At 51.8% G+C, this 21,579-nt stretch overlaps 1 protein-coding gene and 1 long non-coding RNA gene across 4 annotated transcripts; one reads left to right on the top strand and one right to left on the bottom strand.

Annotated features, from left to right (window-relative positions):
* Positions 1–1,828: 1,828 nt before the first annotated feature.
* On the bottom strand, positions 1,829–9,935 carry LOC132245572 (T-cell surface glycoprotein CD8 beta chain-like). 3 transcript variants are annotated; one of them, XM_059718157.1, is made up of 7 exons: positions 9,846–9,935; positions 5,366–5,464; positions 4,137–4,472; positions 2,904–3,218; positions 2,684–2,781; positions 2,550–2,602; positions 1,829–1,956 (listed from the first exon to the last, which is right to left on the bottom strand). In XM_059718157.1, exons 2-7 carry the CDS (start codon positions 5,406–5,408, stop codon positions 1,938–1,940), a joined length of 864 nt encoding a protein of 287 aa, XP_059574140.1. In that variant the 5' UTR covers positions 5,409–5,464; positions 9,846–9,935; the 3' UTR covers positions 1,829–1,937. The 3 variants fall into 3 exon arrangements, with proteins under 3 accessions (XP_059574140.1, XP_059574141.1, XP_059574139.1); XM_059718158.1 differs by lacking the exon at positions 9,846–9,935 and having other exon boundaries at positions 2,550–2,599; positions 5,366–8,637; XM_059718156.1 differs by lacking the exon at positions 9,846–9,935 and having other exon boundaries at positions 5,366–8,618.
* Positions 9,936–12,213: 2,278 nt separating this feature from the next.
* Positions 12,214–16,476, top strand: LOC132245762 (uncharacterized). The gene is made up of 4 exons (XR_009457479.1): positions 12,214–12,315; positions 12,616–12,662; positions 12,909–12,932; positions 15,062–16,476. It is a non-coding gene; the product is annotated as an uncharacterized LOC132245762 (long non-coding RNA).
* Positions 16,477–21,579: the final 5,103 nt, after the last annotated feature.

Below are 21,579 nucleotides of genomic sequence, written 5' to 3'. Positions count from 1 at the left end.
ACAGGCAGGGCAGGGGGGCAGGGGGCTGCAGGTTGGGAGTGAGGGGCACTGGCAGGGCAGGAGGGGCAGAGGGCTGTGGCTTGGGAGTGAGGGGCACCGGCAGCGCTGGTAGGCAGGGTACAGTGGGTCAGGAGTGGGAGGCAGCAGCAGGGCTGAGGGGCATATGGCTTAGGAGTGAGGAGCAGACGCAGGGCATAGGAATATCACTGCCCCCCGCCATATACCCCTTCCGCCCTGCCCCCTATCCTGCCAACCTCTTCCCCCCCACCCTCCCCCCACAGGTGTCCTCTTTTCTGATACTAGAAATATGGTAACCCTACATTACCCACCACTCAGAATTCCCGACCATGTGGTGCCCAGGGGCGGTGACGCCCAGTTTATACAAAGCAGATTCATAAAAATACTAGAACAGATTGAAAAGTGCCACCTCCTGCCATGCCCAGCCTGGCACAATCTCACTCTGGCTGGGACCTGATGCTGCTCCTGTGGTCACACAGGTTTGGGAAGTTTATGCCCAGCCACAGGGTGATCCCAGCACCACTGGAGAACTCGTATTCAGCTCCAATGGAAGGAAAGCAGGGAAAGTCTCAAGCACAAAGGAATCAAGCCTGGAAATCCCCAGCTGCTCCCTGCTGATCTGCTGGCTCTTGTTCCCTTAACCACAGCCTTGTGGTTTTTGTTGCTTCTTGCTGCCTTGGGATGCTCTGGCTAGACCAGTTCCTCAGTGCAGCTCCAAGCATGAACTCTGCCCTCCACTCTAGAGATCAAGAGCAGAAGATCCCAGCCTCAGGCTCTGGGAGGTTTCCTGCCCCAAGACACAGGCAGCGTGGACAGGGTGACTGCAGTCTGTGGGGAGATGTTGCAGCCCCTGGTGTGTGTAAGGCCTAGGCCTGGGCGACCCAGGGCAGTGGGGCAGGGTGGCAGGATCCTGCATGGGGCATGCACACTCCCTGTTTAGTAGGGCTGCGCGAAGCTTTGGTCTCTGATTCAATTTGGCAGAGATTTGGCCTGATTCAGTGGCCAAATCTCCAAATCCAAATCAAATCAGGAGACCCTTTAATCTCTCCGAATTGAATCAAAACTCTCCAAATCAATTCAGAAGATTTAATGATATGGACATAGACACAGCTTTAAATGTTTTTTCTACATATCTCAAGGTACCAGACAGCTCGTGAATGCTGAGATACTGGGGTGGATGGAGTGTCCCACGGGAGCATGGGGGACGGGGGCCCTGCACCCCTCTGGCTCGGCAACTGGTGCCTCCTGGGTCTGGGCGGGCACCCGTGGTCCCCCTGTGGCCAATTGCTGAGCTGGGTGGATGTAGGGGAAGGGGGGGTCCCCCATACTCCTGTGGGATGCTCCATCCACCCCACCATCTCAGCATTCATGAGCCACACCTGGTACCTTGAGGCATGTAGAAAAAACATGTCAAGCTGTGTCTATGGCTGAATCGCTGATTCTGTGAATCAGAATTGAATCTTTAGATTCGGATTTGGCTGAATCAAATCGGGACAGTGATCCGAATCAATGAATCAAATCGCTGTCCCCCAAATCGGGCTGAATCTGAATCTGAATCGAATACGGTGCACTTTGCATACCCCTACTGTGTAGCCTCAACAGCAGACAGTGTGTGTCTGACTTCCTGGCCCAAAGCTGCCTGCAACTGTTGCCTAATAAAAACCATGTCCCACCCCTGTAGTGTTTCCCTTTCCATAATTTTTGGTCCTTGCCACAAAATGCAGGGTATGAGATGTGCATCTCCTATGTCCAGTGGTCAGCCTGCCCCCTCACCCTCCTCCCCACACATGCTTACACAGTGGGCAGGTGCTTGGCTTCATGTGCCTCTCCCTCATGCAAACGCATGTCCCCACACTCTTTATTTTAAGGGTAAACATGTGAACACATCAGTGAAGTGGGAGCATTTCTGCCATGGTGGCTCACAGCTGCATATTCCATCTGCAACACAAGAGGAGAGATGTCTCAGCAGTTCTGGGTAACACAGCCCAGAGACCCCATCTGTCAGCACCCCACAATGCTTGGTGCAGTATGAGCACCGGATAAAGGATTGTGCTGATACTTAAGGAAAAGTCAATAAAAAGTTAGTGGGAAGAGAAACTGAGGCCCAGAGAGGGGCCAGGACTTGGACTTGATCGCTCAGTTGCTCAGACCCAGACTCAGAAAGAAGACTCAGGTGTCCTGCCCTGACTGCCAAGGTTGATGTGTCCCATTAGATTACACAGCCCCCTCCATTCACCTGCTTTCTGGGACTTTTTTCACTCTAAGAAATGCTCTGACCTGGATTTTCTTTTGCAATACCCCATGCACAGCACCGTGTCCCCCCACAGCCATGCAGCTGCCTCTGGGGTGGGACACAGCAGTTCAGCACCATGAACCCAGCACAGCGCTGACAGCAGTGGATAAGAGGGGAATCAATGATTACTGCAATGACTCTGCTGAGTTGCTCAAGAGATGATCTGAAGGTACCAGGCCGGGATGAGCCCAGACCCCAGTTCTGAGCATGTTTCTGACACAGTTGGAGAAGCAGTTACCTCTCAGCTCTGCCTTGCGCACACGTCACTCCCTGGTGCTGCTGCTGTCCCTGCTGAAGGAAGCAGAGCAGGGGCCATTAGTGTGGCAGGGGTGAGGCCGAGGGCTTGACCCACAAGCACGCTCTGGTCCTTACCTTTGTGGGGCACTTCATGGAGAGCAGGATCAGGCCTTGGATCAGCAGGAGGAGGCAGACACAGGGCAGCCCCACCCAGTGTGTGACCCAGCAGGGCCCTGCGGGGAGAGGAGAGGCTGAGAGCAGGGCACAGAGCCTGCTGCATGGAGCGGATGAGAGGCCCGTTCCCAGAGACCGCAGGGAGGGGTAGGGGTGATGCCCAGGGACAGGCTTCACCTACCTCGTGATGCAGAACCCATGCCCTTGGCCACAGCAGTGCTGATGTTTCTCCCGGTTTCCTCCTCTCTGGCGGTGCAGGTGCTGTGTGTCCCTGCGATCCACTTCTGCCTGGGGACCTTCTTCAGGCTCCACCTGCCAGCCCTGTCCTGGGCTCCTGCATCTGCTTTCCCTGGAGACTCCTCCCTGGCATCCCAGAGAGCTGCCCCCCAGTCCCCAGCATGCGGAGAGAGCAGGCAGAGCAGGGGGACAGGGTCTGGGAGCTCGGCCTCCTCTGCGGGGGAAGGCACCAGGATGGCAAGGCTGGGCTGGGGGGTGTCTGCATGAGAGAGGGAGCATCAGGGCCAGAGGCTGGGGGAACACTGCCTATTCCCTACAGGGCAGCTCGTGCCCACCTGGCCCTGGCAGGAGAGCTGAGATGCCCAGAGCTTTGTCTACCCCCTTTTCAACGTCAAACCCAAGAGGACCTGGATCCAGGTATTTTTACAAGGGGTTTCTTATCTCAAGTGCCAGCAGTGGCTTCTTGGTGCACAGGTCACAGAAGGAGACCTGGTCTGGTGGGAGGAATGTGAGCCAGGGAGACAGAAAAGCAACCCACTGGGTAATGCTTTGCTCAGTGCCTCTGGAGAACTATTAGCTCCTCTGCTCTCTGCCTCAGTTTCCCCACGGTTTCCTGCACAGTTTCCCACAGTGTCTCCCTCCCTCCCTTTCCTCTGGGTCCCTGCATGAGGCGAGGGCAGAAATCCAGAACCAGGGAGGAGGGTGGAGGGTTGGTGCTCACTTCCTGTCGCACTGCAGGCAGAGGAAGAAACTGCCTGTTGAAGCCTAAACCATGACATGAGCTTTCACCCCAGGCCCCTTGAGCCCCTCAGGGTGCAGGGAGAGTCTTTGGGACAGGAGCTCAGTAGAGATTTCTCCCTGGTGTCCAGCACCCAGCTCCCTGTTCCAGGGTCCTGGCTGCAGAGGCCACACAGTTTGGAAATCCCAGCCATGTCTTTGGGCTCTCATGTTGGAGCTGCTGGGATCTGAGATAGTTGCAATCCTGGATCTGTTGAGTGAGACCCAGAGCCCAGGTCTGCCACTCCCACTCCCTGCCCTGGTCACTGCCTGGCCCCTGCCGTCCCTGAGCTCACTCACAGCTTGGAACTGATGCCGGGGTGACAGGGTTGTCAAAAATGAGAATTTGTTTTTGCCTCCCATCCATGGACTGACAATTTCTGACCTGTTGGAAACTCACCAGAGACGATCAGCCTGGTCCCATTCCCGAAGTCAGCGTGTGTAGAGACATCGAGGGTACAGTAATAAACCCCAGAATCCTCCTCCTGCAGCTTGTTGATGACTAGAGAGAACATTTTCCCTGAGCTGCTCACTTCACTCAAGTATCTTCCTTCTGCGGATCCATGCTTAGCAGTCTCAGCAACCCACTGCAGACTGCCATCCTGACTCTCTTTGTACCAGTATACGGATGATCGCCGGTATGAAACAGTGCAGTTCAGCTCCGCAGCCTGTCCTGGGGTCGTCCAGATCTCTCCTGGGCTTTGCTGCAGCCACAGCTGCTCTTGGGAAGCAGCCACTGCATAGGAAAGCACGGTGTGTGCATGGGGGGATCAGTGCAGTCAGCTCCCCCTATGCAATATCCTCATTTATCCACAGTTTTCACTAAAGTGACACAGTCGAATGAAGCATAATATTACCTGTGGTACAGTTATGGAGTCACAGGATTTGGGGTTAGTGGGGAAAGCACGCAAGAAAATGACCCACTCAACTCATGCGAAGAGAAGTAAAATGGAACATAATATCGGATGATACATAAAGAACCATTAAAATGCAGCCATATCAAGTAGCAAATGAAGAAAAAGAAATTCTATTTACTTCTGACACTTATTCTTCTCCATGTAAGCAGTACCAGTGTTCCCCAGCTGTGAGTTGTCAGAAAGGAGCCAAATTGATTTTCTCTGCCTTAGCCCAGGACTTCACATTTTCCCTCAATCTAAAGATCTGCTTCTCTCTTATTTCTGCCCAAAACAAACGGGCCACAGATCTCTCCACTACACATCAGACAGCCCCTCGACTGCCTCAGAAGCAGCTCTCACTCAAGCCCCAAAAGCCTTTGGAGCTCCTTTCAGTCCTTTATGGCCAGACAATTCCTGTGTCCCGAAGACAAGCTGAAACCCCAGCAGGCTGGGCTGAAAATTGTCCCGATTCCAGCATCCAGTGCAGCATCATCACACCCAGCTGGGACCAGACACAGATGAGGATCATTTGCTGCATTGCTGCACTCTCCCAAGGGGCTTTTCATCACACACATCATTGTATTATATCCCTCAGTGAATGAAATGTCTAACTTTCCTGTCTCCATCCCTCCTGTGCAGCCCAGCTGGGTGTTTCCTTCCTGCCAGGATGTCCTTGTGCAGAAGGGAATTGTTCCTATGTGGCAAGCAAAGAACATGAAGCTGAAACACTTACCCTGCAGGGCGAGGAGCAGGATCCCAGCCCAGGGGCAGGACATGGTGTGGTCTCTTCAGCACTGTGAGGCTGCTCGATGGGTCTCTTCTTTCTGAAAGCCTGGGTCATGAGGGAAGAAGATCAGTTTCCTGTCTCAACTCGGAGCGGGGAATGTCTACAAGAGGAGGGCGCTGGCGGGTGGTACATTGACCTCAGACATGCTGAATGAGTCAGTCCTTACTGCCCCCTGGTCAAGAATATCTGACCAGCCTGGGGTTTATTTGCAAGAAGTCTTTCAGCTCCCCCCAGTAGCAAACCAGCTGTCCACTGAATCCCATCCCAGTATTATCTCACCACACTTCCAGCACAAGGTAAGCAAGGCCTGGGCCTCTACCTTGCTGTCAGTAATGCTTAAATAGCCCTATGGATATACATGGTGATGATATAGCCCTCACAGACCTTTTTGAAGCTTCCACTCATTAGGCAGGACCCTGTGAATACCTATACACCATGCTATCTGAGCATGTGAACAGGGCTGTATGGGATGCTGACCTGGGCTCTTCTTCTTCTTCCTTGCCCTCTGCCTTGTCCATCTAATGCCATTCACTGCTGCTCCATTCCCATCCTTAACATAATGATGGACATGAGACTGCTCCATGGAGCAAGACGTCCTTTTTCAACATTATCTAAGTTGGTCCTTGCTTTATTACAAGTTCATCGAATGTGCAAGGTGAGGATGCTCTGGTCAAGCTTCCACAGAGCAAGTGAATTGGATCAATCAGACTGGACTTCAGCGAATTGAATTGCATGGGTTGCAGGTGTGTTCAGCATCTCAACATGCAAGGACTTGCTGTGAAAGTGCTGGGGATGAAACATCCCTCAGGCTGTGCCTGTGACAAAAATGCTGTCCTGGTTTCCCTCTGTCTCAGTTCCTGCTGGAAACACACACTCTTGTCCATGGAGCACCTCCCAGGACAGAGGAGGACCAGCTCCCTCCCTTCCAGGGGGAGCAGTCCACAAGGGGCCGTGCACACGGCTGAGCTGATGCAGGGGGGTTTCCTTTAAAGGCCATGCCTCTCACTCCACTTCCACAAGCAGTGACAGGCAGAGCGGTCTTCACGCAGTCTCTGGCACTTCATCCTTCTCAGAAGAAAACCTTTATTTCCAGGAGGGATTTGAGGAAACATTTTCCAGAGCCCCCAAGTGACTTAGAAGCCCAAATCCCTATGCCAAGCAATTGGGACTTGGTTCAGAAATGCAGCAGTCACTTCTGCCCATGGGAGAGGCTCAGGAATCCCCAGCAAAATTTTTCATTTGCTTTCTCATTTTTTTCCCCCCTTTCATTCATTTGATTTTTTGGTGGCCTCATCTGTGCAATGGTGGGTTCAGGGTCCTGCTTCGTTCTGGGGGCTGCTTGGGGCATTTTAGGGTGGAGATGGAGGTGAGTGTGGTGACTGTCCCTATCCCAAGAGCTGTGTGATTAATAGCTCACTGTGGCTTTATTTGTGGAGAGAGGTTTTAGTCTCAGCCTTTTCCACTGTTTCAGCCTGATGCACAATCTTCAGCATGAACTTAAAAGACAAGAACTGAGATTTTTGCCCCTCTCTAGAGCAGATCTCTATCTAAATGGAAAGGCTGTTGGGAGATGACCATCGAGCTGCACCCTGCATGGGCTTTGCTACCCGTGTCCTCACAGGCCTTGTCCCTCCTGCACATCACTGGATCTCACCCTACAATCCCATTGTACCGAACCTGTCTGGAAGTTGCTGAGGGTGCAGCCACCTCTCCTGCTATATTTCAGACAAGGTTGATTGAAACAGCCAAGCTGAGCCACAATAGCAGGTAAACTGGTCTCCTGCCCTGCTCATCAACTTGGTACGCCACATTTGTCAGGCAATTTAGCTGCATGAAACACCCTGAGAAGCAGCTGTGTGCATGTGTGTATGCTCATTCTTGATACATGAAGGAGGTTTTGCATTTGATTCACGAGCTGGCTGACCAGAAAATGATTCTTTTATATACCAGAGATGTGTGGGAGCATGCTGATAGTGATTCCTACACCTCTGAGAGTTTAATGTCCTTTTTAAACCTCCAAATCAAACAGTTTTGTCTCTGCCCACCAACGGTGGTGACAAAATCCACTGATGTTGGCAGTGCAGTACCAGGCTCTTGCACATCGCAGTGTGCAACCGCCTGTGTGTCCTCTTGCTGAGAGTGGAAAGAGCAGAGAGGTGACGCACTTTGAGGCAGCTTCTGGAGGGGCAGTGCTGAGATCCCCCAATCTAGGTGGTGAGGATGGTGAAAGGGGTCTTTAACACTATATTTATTCATAAATCTTAGCTTAGCAAAGAATAGCACAAACGTTTAAAGATACATCCAATCCCCTAAAATAGATGTAAAGACAGATACTTATCTTCCATCAGCAGGGCTCCTTGAACCCACATCAACGTCCACGGGAGTCTTGTGTTCTTTTCTTCTCTTTCCTTCAGTCTCTTGACGGGTCATTGTTTCCGTCGCGGTTAACTTCTTGTGTTTCTTCATCGTAATATAATAATTAACTCCACCAGCCACTTCCCTCCAACTCTGGGTAATGCAGATCTCATGATCTTCTGCTTTTCAGTATTAAATGAATTCAAAATCTGTTCTTAAGCATTACTTCACAGGACTTGCATTTTCCTTTAATGTTCAGAAACATTTCTCCAATTTTCTGGTTTGGAGGCAGGAGATGTATTTATTTTTTAGCAAATTTCCAACATTACCAACAAGTGAGCATCTTAATTTACTTAATTTTGAATGAAATAAAAAGAGTCATTTTAATGTTGACTTTTGCAATGCTATAGTTAGGGTATATTGACATCCTGCCCCAGGTCTTCGTCCACATGGGAGAAGTGTGCTAAGGGCACAATCATGACACAGCAGCATTTCAGACCCATGTGCTAAGGCCTGTGCTGCCTCTGACTGTAAAGACTCTTTATTCAGTTACCTTGCAGCTGTCCATCTCTGGTACCCTTATCACTCCCATTCAGTTTCTTTATATGAATTAAAATTAGAAAGTCTCTCTTATTTCAAAGACTTACAGCACAGCAATAAGGGCTGTGGTGCTTCTGCTTATATGTCCTTAGTTAACTGAAATAAAATGAAAGGTAGTTTATTTTCCCCAGTCACACTTCATCTGTCGAGTAGATCTTTGCTGACACAAGTCAATTGAACTTCACCAGCTAGGCGGTGTCGCTGGTAGAAACCACTGTAGTGCCACAGATCTCAGCCTGAGCTACAGCCACTCGCCCATAGCATGATCTGGCCTCAGAGCCAGAAACAGCGGTGGTGACACTATTTATTTGTGCATTTTAATTGCTACACTAAGGTTGAAAGAAAAAGCAGCCATCATGTTCTCTCTCCCACCCTGGATTTTAATCCTCCCCCCCAAGGCTAACGGCCCCACCAGTGCCAGACCTGCCTTTGTGGTCAGTCTCAATGTGTTTTTTGTATTCCTGTAGTTCTAGGTCATTGGCTTGTGAAACACTTAGCGGTATGCTCTGTTTTTCCTGTGATGGTGTTTTCTCAAGCTCGCTTACCTAGAAGGGGTCAGCTAGTGCTCATTAACCTTCTCCTGTACTGAACCACAAGCTACAAGAGCAAGGCATGTCTTCGCAGAAGTTGAATCGATTATTTCCAGCCCTCACCAAATGCTGTCTCAGCAATTCACCATGCCCAAAGGGAAAAGGGCCAGCAAAGAGCAGAGGATCGTAGGAAAGGAGAGCCGAAAGGGACCTCACAGGGTCACAGCTAGTCCAGCCCCAGCTCAAAGCAGGATCAGCCCTGACTGAACCATCCAGGCCAAGGGTCTGTCCAACGTACTCTTGAGCACATCCAAAATGGAGACTCCACAGGGTCTTTAGGTGCCTTTTCCAATGCTCAACAACTCTCATAGTCAGAAAGTTCATCCTCATCTCCAGCTTCTGGGTTTCCTGCTGCAGCTTGGGGCTGCTGCTTCTGGTCCTGTCCTCTGCAGCTGCATACAAAAGCCCATCCCCATCCTCTATAATCTCCATTGGGTAGAAACCCTTGCAGGACTAGTTTGCTTGCTCACAATCACTATCTTACACCAGCAAAAGCTTCAGTGGAAATAGGTTTACCTCCAGAATTGAACTGAGCACCCGAAGCTCCCTGCTGAGGTCAGGTAAGAGAGAGAAAGGGCATCCCTGGGAAGGGAACAGCCCAAGCACCGCTGAGAGAGAAGCTGCTCCAGCTGGGTGATAGCACAGGAAGACGTGAGGCTGAACTGCACGGGTGTCCTGGTGCAGAACAGCAGTGTCGTCCCAGGGTGCAAGTGGGGAAAAGCAACTATCCTTTGAATTCACAGCCCAGTTTTGTTGGGGTTCTGTTGGGCAAGCCCTTAGGATCCCAAGTGCCTAAATCACTGATTCAAATGGTCGTCTGCTCTGGAGACAAAAGGGGGCTTCTGGAAATGCTTCCCCTGCCTCCCCTGAACAGTGCCTACCTGGTTATAGCTCTTCACCAGCACATCCAGCCCTGCCCCGTATAGAGCAACGGCATGCAGTAAGAGGCAGGTTGTGTCACCAGAAGTTTCCTCAGATGACTCAAGGACAGTGCTTGCTATCAGTAGGACATCCCCCGGGGAGGAGCTCCTCATCACAGCCCTTGGCCTTGTTGCTGCCCCTGTGTCTGCAGCAGTGAACAGGACCTGAGCCCCAGGGCAGCCAGGCATGATTGCTTCTCTCTCCAGAAATGTTGCTTCCTGAGTGCCTGCTACTGTTGTCCCTGGGTACAGCTCTGTAGGACCCTGAGCACAGAGTGCTGGAGGGGAGCGGGATGCTTGATCAGTCGCTCTGGAGAGGTCTTTGAATGTGTTCCTAGTCCTCAGATAGGATGTGCAGGACTTGGATTGTATTTGCCTGTGCTCAGCGTAAGTATTAGCAGCAAATGTCTTCTGGTCCTGAGATGTGAGGGGTACCAGTGTCAGCCTGAGACCCACTGGGAGCTGACGATTTCACCGTTGTGTTTCCAGTGTTGGGAGTCCAGTTACATCTGCAACAATCTCAGCGGTTCCTGTTTGTGGAAGTTGGTGGGACAGCAGAGATCCCCTGTTCCTCCAAGGAAAATTTGGAAGGGGGAGCAAATGTGCACTGGTATCTGAGAAGGGCGGGTGAGACCCCCACACACATTAAGAAGTGTCGGGATAAAAATGTGAGCAGACTTGCTTGCAAGCATACGGTATACAGCACAACCCTGGAAATCGGGGAGATCCAAAGGAAGGAGTCTGGCATTTATTACTGTGCACTTGCAGCCACCAACTGCTGGACTTTTGGGAACGGAGCCACGGTGATTGTTGGAGGTAATGACCCACTGCTTCTTTCACTAGAATAATTAAAGTGTCTGAGTGTCTCATTGTTCCTGCGCCATTAGAAACCAACATTAAACTGGAAGAATCATAAGAGTAAATTGCTTAAAAGAAGCTGTGTTTTTAGCCAAGTAAAATGGGTCCCATGTTAGCTGCTGGGGTAGAGGGAGAATGGGCTATGCCGTGTTTTTTACAGGGAAAACCTTGAAAGGGCCGCAGGGGAAGTGCCGGAGTCTCGATGGGGCTGGTCTGTGCAGCCTCTGAGCCATGATGGGGGGTGAACCCCTGAAGCCTGCTAGTGCTGCCTTTACAAGGCTGCCCAGCTTTCTCCTGGCTAGGACACCTGTGCATTGGACGGGTTCTTCTCTTCCAGCTCAGCAAGGGATGGCACATTTCCTTATTCCCCAATAGACTTTTATCACTGTTAGTCTCTCAGTGACAGACCTACAGCTGTGGTGGGGCTGCAGCTCAGCTCTGTCTGCCCCTGAGCTCCTGGTTTCCTTTCTGCCCAGACAGCTTCACCGACAGCAGCTCTGTGCTGCTCCTGGTCCCCGTTGTAGAGGGGAATGGAGCCACGGAGCCTGCACATTTGGCCTGTGTGATCCAGGGCATCTCCAACCTTGTCCAGGTGTCCTAGCATGTACCCGGAGAGGAGCCAGTCCAGGGGCTGCCGCACTTGCTGGAAGGCAGCGATGGGTCCTTAACACTCATTCATTGCATCAGCATCCCCTGGGCAAGCTGGGCCAGCGGGGCAGCCTTCAGCTGCGAGGTCACATTCAACTCATCTGGCAGCAGCATTTTCAGACATGCCACGAATAATTGTGAGTGGTTTCACATTTCAGACTAAGACATAATGTTCATAAGAAGCACCTGCAATCAGTCATGCCTCTAACATGAGTGACGGAGGCTGGACAATTGTGTTGTGCTTGCAAGCAGACAGATCTGCAGGAAATTAGGTAGAAGGTGGCATGAAACAGCGCCCAGGTCATGAGACAAGGCAGTGGCTATCTCGGAGACCTCTGTGAGGACTTCAGTGATAATATCCAGGGAAAAAGGGAGTTAAGAGCCACTCAAGGGAGGAGAGGAGCCTGCTGGATACCCCAAGGGATGGAGGGGCTATGGGAGAGGGGAATGGTCCAGAGAAAGTTTTGGAGCTGGCAGAGGATGCCAGGAAACTCCTGTCCTGAGGAACAGCAAGTAGCTCAGTAAGGAATGAGCAGCCCTGATCTCCTTGAGACAGACAGGGCAGTGTGGACTGAATACAGGAAATCCTTAGATCTCCGTTAGCAGAGGCCTCCCAGGGCTTTACAAGGGCTGGTAGTCCCATTGCTGCTTTGTGGGAGGGGTAACTGAGGCACGGGGAGGGGCAGTGTCTTACAGGTGAGTGGCAGCTCCAGGGACAGAGCCCAGCTCTCTCTGGTCCTCTGCCCACTGGAGCCCGCTGCTGCAGAGTGGAGAGGGGCAAGAGCACTGATGTGAGGTTTCTTCCTCTCCCCTGTAGCTCCCTCCGCACCCTGCGTCGTGCTCCCTGTCGTGGCAGCGGGCAGCGCCCTACTGCTGTTCACAATTCCCCTGAGTCTCATCTGGATCTGCTGCCCTCCCAGATGGGGTAAGAAAGTGCATGGTCCCCAGATGCTCCCTGGGCATCACCAGTGGGCTCACCTGTGCGGGAAGACTGAGCTGCAGCCATCACAGGCCCCAGGGCTTCTCCTGTGCCTGGCATGTGGCTCTGAGCTCTGCCCCTCGGGGCCTGATATAAACAGGTCCCCTCCACAGACAGCCTGAGCCCGGGGTGCATGGCTCATGCAGAGCATGAGCCTTTGCACCAGGGACTCGTCTGTGTGCTCAGCCCCATGTATACAGGGACACGGCAGTGGAAGAGGAGCTATGACCACTGTCTCCATTTCAGGATCCCGACCCAGGAAGCCAGCACCTCGCATCTCCCAGCAGAATGAGGTATGGCCCATTACGGACCTTGCTGATGGGCAATGTGTGGAGGGAGGCTACAGGGACATGTTGTCGGTCAATCAAAAATTCCCATTGGGGTCTGAGCTGGGGGAAGGTCAAGTTGTTTCCAGGGGCCAGGCCTCATTTGGGAGCTCTCCCACATGGCATGTAGGAAAGCACAAGGGGCGGTTGCTGTCTGTGGTGTTTTCCTTCCCGTTCCTCCTGATTCATCTCTTCCTCTTTCTTTTTGTGCAGCAAAAAGGAGAAGCGCTCTATACTGTAAGTACCCAAGCTCTGCTTCCCTTCCTTCTTCCATGTGAAAGTAGCTGCATTTCAGGCCGTGCCTAAGCAGTGAAGGCGGCTGTGGTGGCAAACGTAGTGGGTAAAGGATTGCAAGCCGGCTTTGATCTCAGATGGGAAATAATGGGTTTTGATCTCAGATGGGTAATAATCAAAATGCAGATGTGATGGTGCTATGGGTGGATATAGGATTGTTAGGTACACATGCTATTCTGCAGCATCAGGTGTTTTTCTCCAGTTAAAGAGAAACTAGAAGCTTTACTAACATGCCAGGGGCCCCTGCTAGATGATTTGGTTTAAGATCAAAGAAAAACAAATATAACATGACTGGAACATGCACTTATTTGCTAGATCAGCGGGGGCCAATCTCTTTGGCAGCCGCACCGCAAATTAGTCCTGCACTGTCCCCGAGTACCACTCTAGTCCCCTCCCCTTTCTGCTCCAGAGCCCACCTTAAGGAAAATGGTGCCCTGGGCAAACTTGTGTTTTGGCATCTATTCTTTGATTTTATGTAGTAGTATCAGCAAAAAAATCAGAAACAAAGCCTTGGGGGGAGCTGCTAGGTTTGATCAGGACACTTGCTTCCCCATGGGCAGGCACCACCGCCATTTTCGCCACTTATATAAGTGCATGCGTTGCAGCACCGGGTGTTTTTTTAAAGTGCCTGGCGCTGCAATGGATACATATGTAAAAATGCCCCTTGACTTGAAGAGTCTTGACATGCTTCACTGTCAGTTGTTTTCACCCATGAGTTAATGTGACCGCATCCAGGTTAAGGTTTTGAGCTGAAGCTCAAAGCAGTCCACAGGGCTGTGAAATAGGAGAGAGACATCACCAGGCATGGCTGACAGACAGCTGAATTGCAAAAGAAAGGATATTTTGTACCATGAAACACTGAGACCATTACAAAGGAGAGAAGGTGTTAACACCTGTGGAGTGAGGAGAGATTAGCAGGAATTGGGGAGATCACAATGAACCAAGAAGTCAAGTGACTCCCTCGCTGCTGCCTGAATAGAAATGCTGCCAGTCCTCCCAGGCGGTTGGTTTTAAAGCTTGGCTGGAGCAGGAATCCAAGGGGGCACTACTATACCACTGCATCCCCCCACCCTCCCCGATCCATCCCTGGATGGTAGCAGAAAAAGGTGGGAGCATAAGACAGGGAATATTCCTACACTGCTGCTTTGAGACTGGACTAAGCAGGGCAGACCAGGGCTTTTCCAGGCACAGACAGTGACCTGGAAGAAAAGTCCACAGGGGCACTGGGCAGGGCTGGGATTTTGAGCCTGCAGTCACCAGCCCAGTGAAGCTGAGTTTTTCTCTGAGTCCCATTCAGCACCAAAATGCTACATACTTCCCAGCACCACTTCTTCTACCCACAGATGTTGAGCTGCCCCCTGGACAGGTGAGAGAGAGATCCAGGGGGGACCAGAAGGAAGTGACCAAGTTAGGGGGTCTGTGGTTCATTGAAGCTGCTCTGGAACGGGGCTGGCCTTGAGTCTCAACCCTTGTCTCTAAGAGGGCAGAAACTCCTGTCCTTCTCTCTGCCTACTTTGTGCAGTGATTCTGAAATACAAGACACAGTGGCTCAGCATCCAGAGGAGGATGGGAAAGGTGCTGGCTCATGGGCTGGAGCTGGTGGTTACATCGCTGTGCTAAGAAGTTAGAGAGATGCAGAGTCAAACCACTCTGGGGCAGGGGAGGCTGGAACCTGTGAAGTGCCCTAACCAACCAGCCACTGAAACGTAGGAGGGCTCCTCGCCTTCCTCCCACCCTCCCCTCAGCTTCCTGGGGTTGTGCGCCAGATGCACATGCACACCACTGCATGCTGCCTGGACAGGGCAGCGCATGTTGCACAGACTCAGTAACCGTGTCCCTGCTGCAGAGGTAACAGGATTGCACACTGTGCCTAAGTGTCAAAAATGCCACCTCTGTGGCTAAAAGCCTGCCAACTGGGTGCTTACAGGGTGACACAGTTGAGTGTAGAGACTGTGACAACAATGTCCCTCAACAGATTGCATCCCTGGAGTCTCTCCCCATGAGGCAGGGTTCCCAGTGGCTTGGTCATCCTTGTATCCACTTCTACCTTCTCTCCTTCTTCCTTCTCGCAGGGACTGACCACTCGGGATCAGGAGACCTATGAAAACTTTAAACCCAAGGGCAATTAGGAGTCCCAGCAGTAGCCACTGGTGCAGCCTCTGCAAAAGGACGTGTCCTGTTGGGGATTCATATGAGCTCCGCCCCAGCCCTCAAAGGAAAAACTGTTGCTGAAATCGGTGGCCCTCATTCTGACGTGTTGGGGAGAGGCTGAACCCCTGCTGGGATCCCTGGAAGACGAACATCCCGCCCTGCACATCACTCCATTACTCCATTACTCTGCAGCTGCTGACTCAGTTTCCCCTGTCCCGCCTCTCTCGTATTTCCAGCGCAGAAGATACGCAGATGTGCTCCCCTAATCTTCTGTGCTTCTCATCCATGCCTCAAAGAGAGTCTCCACTAAGAGAGAGGTGGATTTCCCTCCAATAGCAACACCCTGCGCTCTTTTACATGAGATGCTTAATGTGCAGTAGCCTAATACCACTGCAAAGTAGCATGCTGGGCAAAAGCCATGATAATGAACTATTGTGCAGTGGTATTAGGCTACTGCACAGTAGTATTAGGATACTGCGCCGTAAGCATCACTAAAAACTAGGGCTGTCAATTAATTGCCTTAAAAGGGTGTGCTTAACCCATTAATTTGTTTTTGCATTAATTGTTTTAACACGTGTTAATCTCTGTTGCCAGGCCATGAGCGCTGGGGGCAAAGTGCCCCTCCCCACTCTCTGCTGCCAGGCTGCATGTGCGCACGTGCGTACACACACACACACACACACGCACACACACACACGCACACAGAGCCAGCAAGCAGCAGGGGGGAAAGGTTTGATGGCCAGGTCTTGGGGAGTGTTTAGGGTGTGTGTACATGTGTGAGGGAGGCAGGTGCCTGCCAGTGCTGGGGAAGCTATCCAGGTGCTGGGGCTGCAGCAGAGCAGGGTGAGGCACCTGCCCCTCTGCTCTGGGGCCTAGCCTTATACCCAGGCTTATATGAGGCTTTCTGGTGCCCCATACTTGCCCTTCACTGGGGAGGCCAGGTGTGGCATTTCCTAAAGACTGCCCTGCCACAAGCAGCCCCACCACACTATCCTTCCCAGCAGGGTGTAGTTTTAGGTCATTCCCCAGGACCAGGAGCGTCCTCCATCCCCATAGCTCCTACCCCGAACCTCCAAGCTGTTCTGGGAGCAGCCGTCAGCTGGGTGAGGTTGCTCCTTCAGCCCCCTGCAGCAACTGCCTGAATTGAATCAGGACCCTGTAAGCTCTCCAAATTAAATCAGAACCCTCTGAATCGATTCAGAGAGATTCAGAAAGAGTCAGCGATTCAGACAGAGACACAACTTTAAATGTTTTTTCTACATACCTCAAGGTAGCAGGTGGCTCGTGAATGCTGTGATGCTGGGGTGCATGGAGTGTCCCACAGAAGTGCGGGGGACTCCTCAGCACATTTGGCAGCAGACCCAGAAGTGGACCAGAAGTCCTTCTCATCTGCTTCCAGGTCCCCCAGGGAGCATGCTGGGGGGCCCCCCTGTGCTCACCCCAGCTTGGCGACTGGTGCCTCCTGGGTCTGGGCAAGCACCTAGTGTCCCCATGCAGCTAATCACCAAGCCAAGGGAGTGTGGGAGAGGGGCCCCCCACATGCTCCCCAGTGGACCTGGAAGTGTTCTAGGTTTGATACCAAGCATGTGGAGGGCCCCCCGCCATGGGATGCTCCATCCATCCCAGCATTGCAGCGTTCACAAGCTGTGTTGGTATCGAATCTTTGGATTTGGCTGAATCGAATCAGGGACAGTGATCCGAATCAAATCACTGTCCCTGATTCAGGCCAAATCCAAATCTGAATTAACTAGGGCCTGCTTCAAACACCCCTAAAAATTAGCCACTGCCTCAGAGTTGGGTGTAGGGTTTAAGACCTGCTTTGCTTGCACACAAACCCAGGGACTATGCAAACTTTTCTGCCTTCTTTTTGCGCTCTTCTCCAGCCCAGCACCAGAGTGTCTGGGTTTTTTTCCACACAAAAATGAGGCTGCCAGTCACAGGGGGAGGAGGAGGAGTTGCCCCGCTGAAGCACTATAAATTGGGGGAGCAGAGGTCAGGGTGCAAGTTTGCTGTATCGACAAGGGAGGTTTGAGGCAAATGAGGAACGACAGCACAGCGAGGACAGAGAAGGACTCATCTCAGTCATGAGACTTGCCTCTGGGGGGCACAGCAATGCAAATCCAGGGTTCGAGAAGACAGCAGGCTGATCAAGTGGGGTGCAGTGAAACTTCAAGTGCTATTTGATGCCTGCACCTCTGCAGCGTGCAACTAGAAAGAGGACATGGCGATGTGCTACACACTACCTTTGGTAAGTGACACCTGACGACACCTGACACTTGTCTGTGCCCTGAGGGTGGCAGGGTCATCCCTAGGCGGGGACCAAATACAAGCAACCACCCTGGGCACAGCCCTTTGGGGGCCCAGCAGAGATGGGCAGAGCAGATGGGGTGATTCCTCAGCGCTGCCGCCTGCCTTACATCTGGACACTCGCCAACTCCCCTCCACTGCCACCGCCACTGCAGCATGTGGGATTGGCTCTGTTGGCGGGGGGGAGTAATTTGCCCATGGCCCTGCACCAGTGGTGCATCATTGGTCTCTGGGGTCTAGGGGACAAGCCCAGGGTGCCACTACCCTCGCTCCCGCACGTTCCAGACAAGCCATCTTCTGTGGTAGTTTTGGCGGTGGGGGGTGAGGGGGTGTGAGCAACGCAGTGGTGATGCCCCCTTTGCACCTACCAACGGTGCCCCATTTGCATCCGTGCCTGGGCGGCAGCACCACTCACCACTGTTGGTACACCACTGCCCTGCACCCTGATAGGGTCATCTCTGGTTGGGGGGATACATTGATTAGTTCAAATTTATTGTAAATGGGGCTGGTGGAATTTTATGGGCGTGAAGGAAGGTACGCGAGGTGCACAGGAGGCACCAATACAAATTCCAGTGCTCCTTCTATCCTCCCTTCTGGTTTTTAGATCCCCTTCCACTGCTAGCCGCAGGTGGATCAATCCCTGCTGGTGTGACAAGAGGCAGAAAGAGAAGAAGAGGATGCCAATGCTTCCTTCATGATCTCTCAACAACTGAAATATTATGCATTATAATTTATAGTTGACTTTCATCCTGACATATATTGGCTTATAATATAATAACAGGTAATGCTAATAATAGCAGTCAATAATAATTAGTGCTGGGGGGGAAGTTTGACTTTTAAAGGGACAGATTGCACCCTGAACTGCTTGTATTATGTTTTAGCCCAGGGGCTCATATTTTGGTTGCTGTTTATAAACTGGTGGACCGGATAAGGCGACTGGGGGAGGAGGAGGCCTCATTGGGGGCCCACTACAGTGTGGGGACCCCAACACCAGGGGGCACGGTGACAAAGGGGCTGCAGAGAGCGCAGTGCCAATGTGGGCACAGAGACAGGGCTGCAGAGAGCCCAGTGATGACAGGAGGCTGAGCTATAGCAAGGCCCCAGAGAGGCAATGTTTAAATACCATCTGTGAGGCTTGGGGCATGGTAAAGGGGTGGTTTTGGAGCCACGCATCTAGCCCATAAGGCTGAGGGTGTCCCGTGAGGCAACCATGTTGAGCAGACCTAAACTGGTCCAAGAACCCACAGGGTTCAGTGGAGTCCATCAGGACTGTGTCCAAACACAAATACGAGGGCAGCCTCCCTATTTATTATAATTACCAACAAGGCATGGAAGACAAGGAAAGGGGTGCCCATTTGGCAAGACTGGCATGGTCACAGAGCCATAGGGGCATCATGGCCATCCCTGGGGACCCCATCCCATGACATGCTACCTTTACTGAACTTGTATTACTTCCTCCTCCTGGTTGCTGGCCACAAATACTGCTGAGGCTTCTCTTCTGTGTACCACTTGAATTGTGGAGGTTGTCTTTACAGGCTTTGGCCTGAGTATCAGCTCGTGTACGGTAAGAGTTGCACAAGTTCTGCAGATTCATTTCATATTATTCTAGCCCTCCTCCTGGTTGCTGGCCCTGTTTGCTAATGAGCGTATTATGGAATTGTAATTAGAGGATTGTTGCTGGCCACAAATGCGGAGGCTTTCTTCTTGGTTGCTGGCCAAGACCTCCAGCAAAGACCTTCCCAGGGTCTGGGTAGTAGGCTCAGGTCTGCAGGCTCTTTCCCCCACTTGCCGACCTCTGCCTTTCACCGCTACATTGCACCCTTGTAACTTTTTTGAATTGTTGCTGGCCACAAAGGAAGCTGTGTTTCTGAACTATGACCACTGCAGTGGCAGAAGCTGAGGCTTATTCACTGGCTTTGGCCTGAGCATCAGCTCGATTTTGCACAAGGTCTGCAGGCCCATTTCATAGTCTTCTCGCCCTCCTCCTGGTTACTGGCCATGTCCCAGCAAATTTGGACTGGCGTACATGTCTTCTGACCGGGGGAAAGCGTCTTGCTGGGGAAAACCCTCCCTGCCTCCCACATCAGCATAAGCTGGGCAAGTTCTGCAAGCGCATTTAATTCATTGCGGCAGAGGGCTCAGGACGCAGGTGGGGCCTTCCACAAAGGAAGCTGAGGCTTGAGTTTCTTTTCTGAATTGCAGAGGCTTTCTTCTTGGTTGCTGGCCAGGACCTCCGGGGTCTGGGTAGTAGGCCCAGGCATGGGCTGTCCACGCCACTCACCCACCTCTGCCTTACACCTCTCTGTTGCACCCTAGTAACTTTCGAATCATTGCTGGCCACAAAGGAAGCTGAGCTTTCTTCACTGGCTTTCGCCCGAGCATCAGCTTATTTTGTACAAGTTCTGCAGGCCCATTTCATAGTCTTCTCACCCTTCTCCTGGTTACTAGCCATGTCCCAGCAAATTCAGACTGGGGTACATGTCTTCTGACACCCACCCACTACTCTGCCTCCTGGAGGCTTCTGTCTCCTTGAGTTTCTTCTCTGACTTGCAGAAGGAAGGAAGATTTTAAATAAATAAGGGTAACAGAAAGTAGAAAGTCCCCCCCCCCCCCACACACACAAATACACCTGAGGGGGCCACTCCCTCCCTAACTAAGCTTTGTGGGTGGGTTTGTTTAGTCTTCCTTCTTGCAAGCAATGCTGGCTGCACACTAGCACTGGCCAAGCGTTCAACCTCCCTCTCTCTGATAACAGTCCACTCTGCTACTTTACAGTAATGCCATGACTCCGTAAAAGTCACACGGTCATCATCTCTCCAAAAAGCAACCCACCCATCCCCCATTGGACATGCATGCCATATAGACCAAAAATAAAACACTGCTGGGACACAGCCAGTAACCAGGCAGGGCCAGTAACCAGGCTGGCTGCCTGCCTCCCCCCCTCCCTCTTGCCCTCCTACTATGCAGCCCTCCATCCATCCATATGGACCTTGGGAACATATTGTGGATTGGTATTTTATCCTATTGTATTGTGTTAGCTGGCAATGGCTGTACTGTAAAAAAATGTATTCACCAGTTGACTAGTATGACGCTCCTGCTTACACTAAACACCTATGACTTAGTGGGGCTAACAGAGACCTGGTGGGATTCATCCCATGACTGGGCGGTACATATTGAGGGCTATAGATTGTATAGAAAGGACAGGTCGGGGAAGAAAGGGGGGGGGGGTTGCACTTTATGTCAGTGAGCAATATACATCAACCCTCATCAAGACAGAATCCGAGGCTGAGGAAGTAGAAGGATTGTGGGTTAGGCTACATGGGGGGCAAGGAGAAAGGGATTTGGTGGTAGGGGTCTGCTACAGACCCCCACACCAAGGGGAAGAAATAGATGCGGGGCTCCTGAGGCAACTCTTGGAGACCATAAAAGCTAAAGAGGCAGTAGTCATGGGGGACCTAAACTACCCGGACATCTGCTGGGAGACGCAGACAGCAAGGTCCCATCGCTCACGCAGGTTTCTAACCTGTGTACAGGACCTCCACCTGACACAGGAGGTGCACGGTCCCACTAGGGGGAATGCCATACTGGATCTGGTATTGGCAACAGGGGATGACATGATAGGTGACCTCCAGATAGGTAGCCATTTGGGAGACAGTGATCACCTAATAATAGAATTCAACATAAGACGTCGAGTGGGTAAGGTAACTAGTAGGGTGAAAGTGCTAGACTTTAGGAAAGCTGATCTCATTGCACTCAGGCGATTAGTCAAGGAAGCACTGCAGAGTAGGAGTTTTGATGGGATGGGTGCCCAAGAAGGGTGGCTGTGCCTAAAGGAAACGATCCTTTGGGCACAAAGCAAGACGATCCCCGAGCGAGGCAAAAAAGGGAAAGGGGCCAGGAGGCTTCCATGGCTGACCAGAGAAATCCAGGGCAGCCTAAGGGCCAAAAGGGGAGCACATAAAAGGTGGAAACAGGGAGAGATCACTAAAGAAGAATATACTTCCTCTGCTCGTGCTTGTAGGGAGGCAGTTAGACGGGCCAAAGCTACCATGGAGCTGAGGATGGCAACCCAAGTAAAGGACAACAAGAAATTGTTTTTTAGATATATAGGGAGTAAAAGGAAGGCCCAGGG

This window comes from Alligator mississippiensis, chromosome 15 (genome assembly GCF_030867095.1).
Source record: "Alligator mississippiensis isolate rAllMis1 chromosome 15, rAllMis1, whole genome shotgun sequence".
Classification (NCBI taxonomy): domain Eukaryota; kingdom Metazoa; phylum Chordata; order Crocodylia; family Alligatoridae; genus Alligator; species Alligator mississippiensis.
Note: the sequence above shows the minus strand (reverse complement) of the source record. Positions and strands in the feature narration are given on the sequence as shown.

Bases quoted from the DNA above. Each gene is read 5' to 3' on its own strand.
- LOC132245572 (XM_059718157.1), bottom strand. From the start codon at position 5,408: ATGTCCTGCCCCTGGGCTGGGATCCTGCTCCTCGCCCTGCAGG. The intron at 4,473-5,365 runs GTAAGTGTTTCA...TTTCCTATGCAG, and splicing joins CCTGCTCCTCGCCCTGCAGG to TGGCTGCTTCCCAAGAGCAG. The intron at 2,603-2,683 runs GTAAGGACCAGA...TGCTTCCTTCAG, and splicing joins CCATGAAGTGCCCCACAAAG to CAGGGACAGCAGCAGCACCA.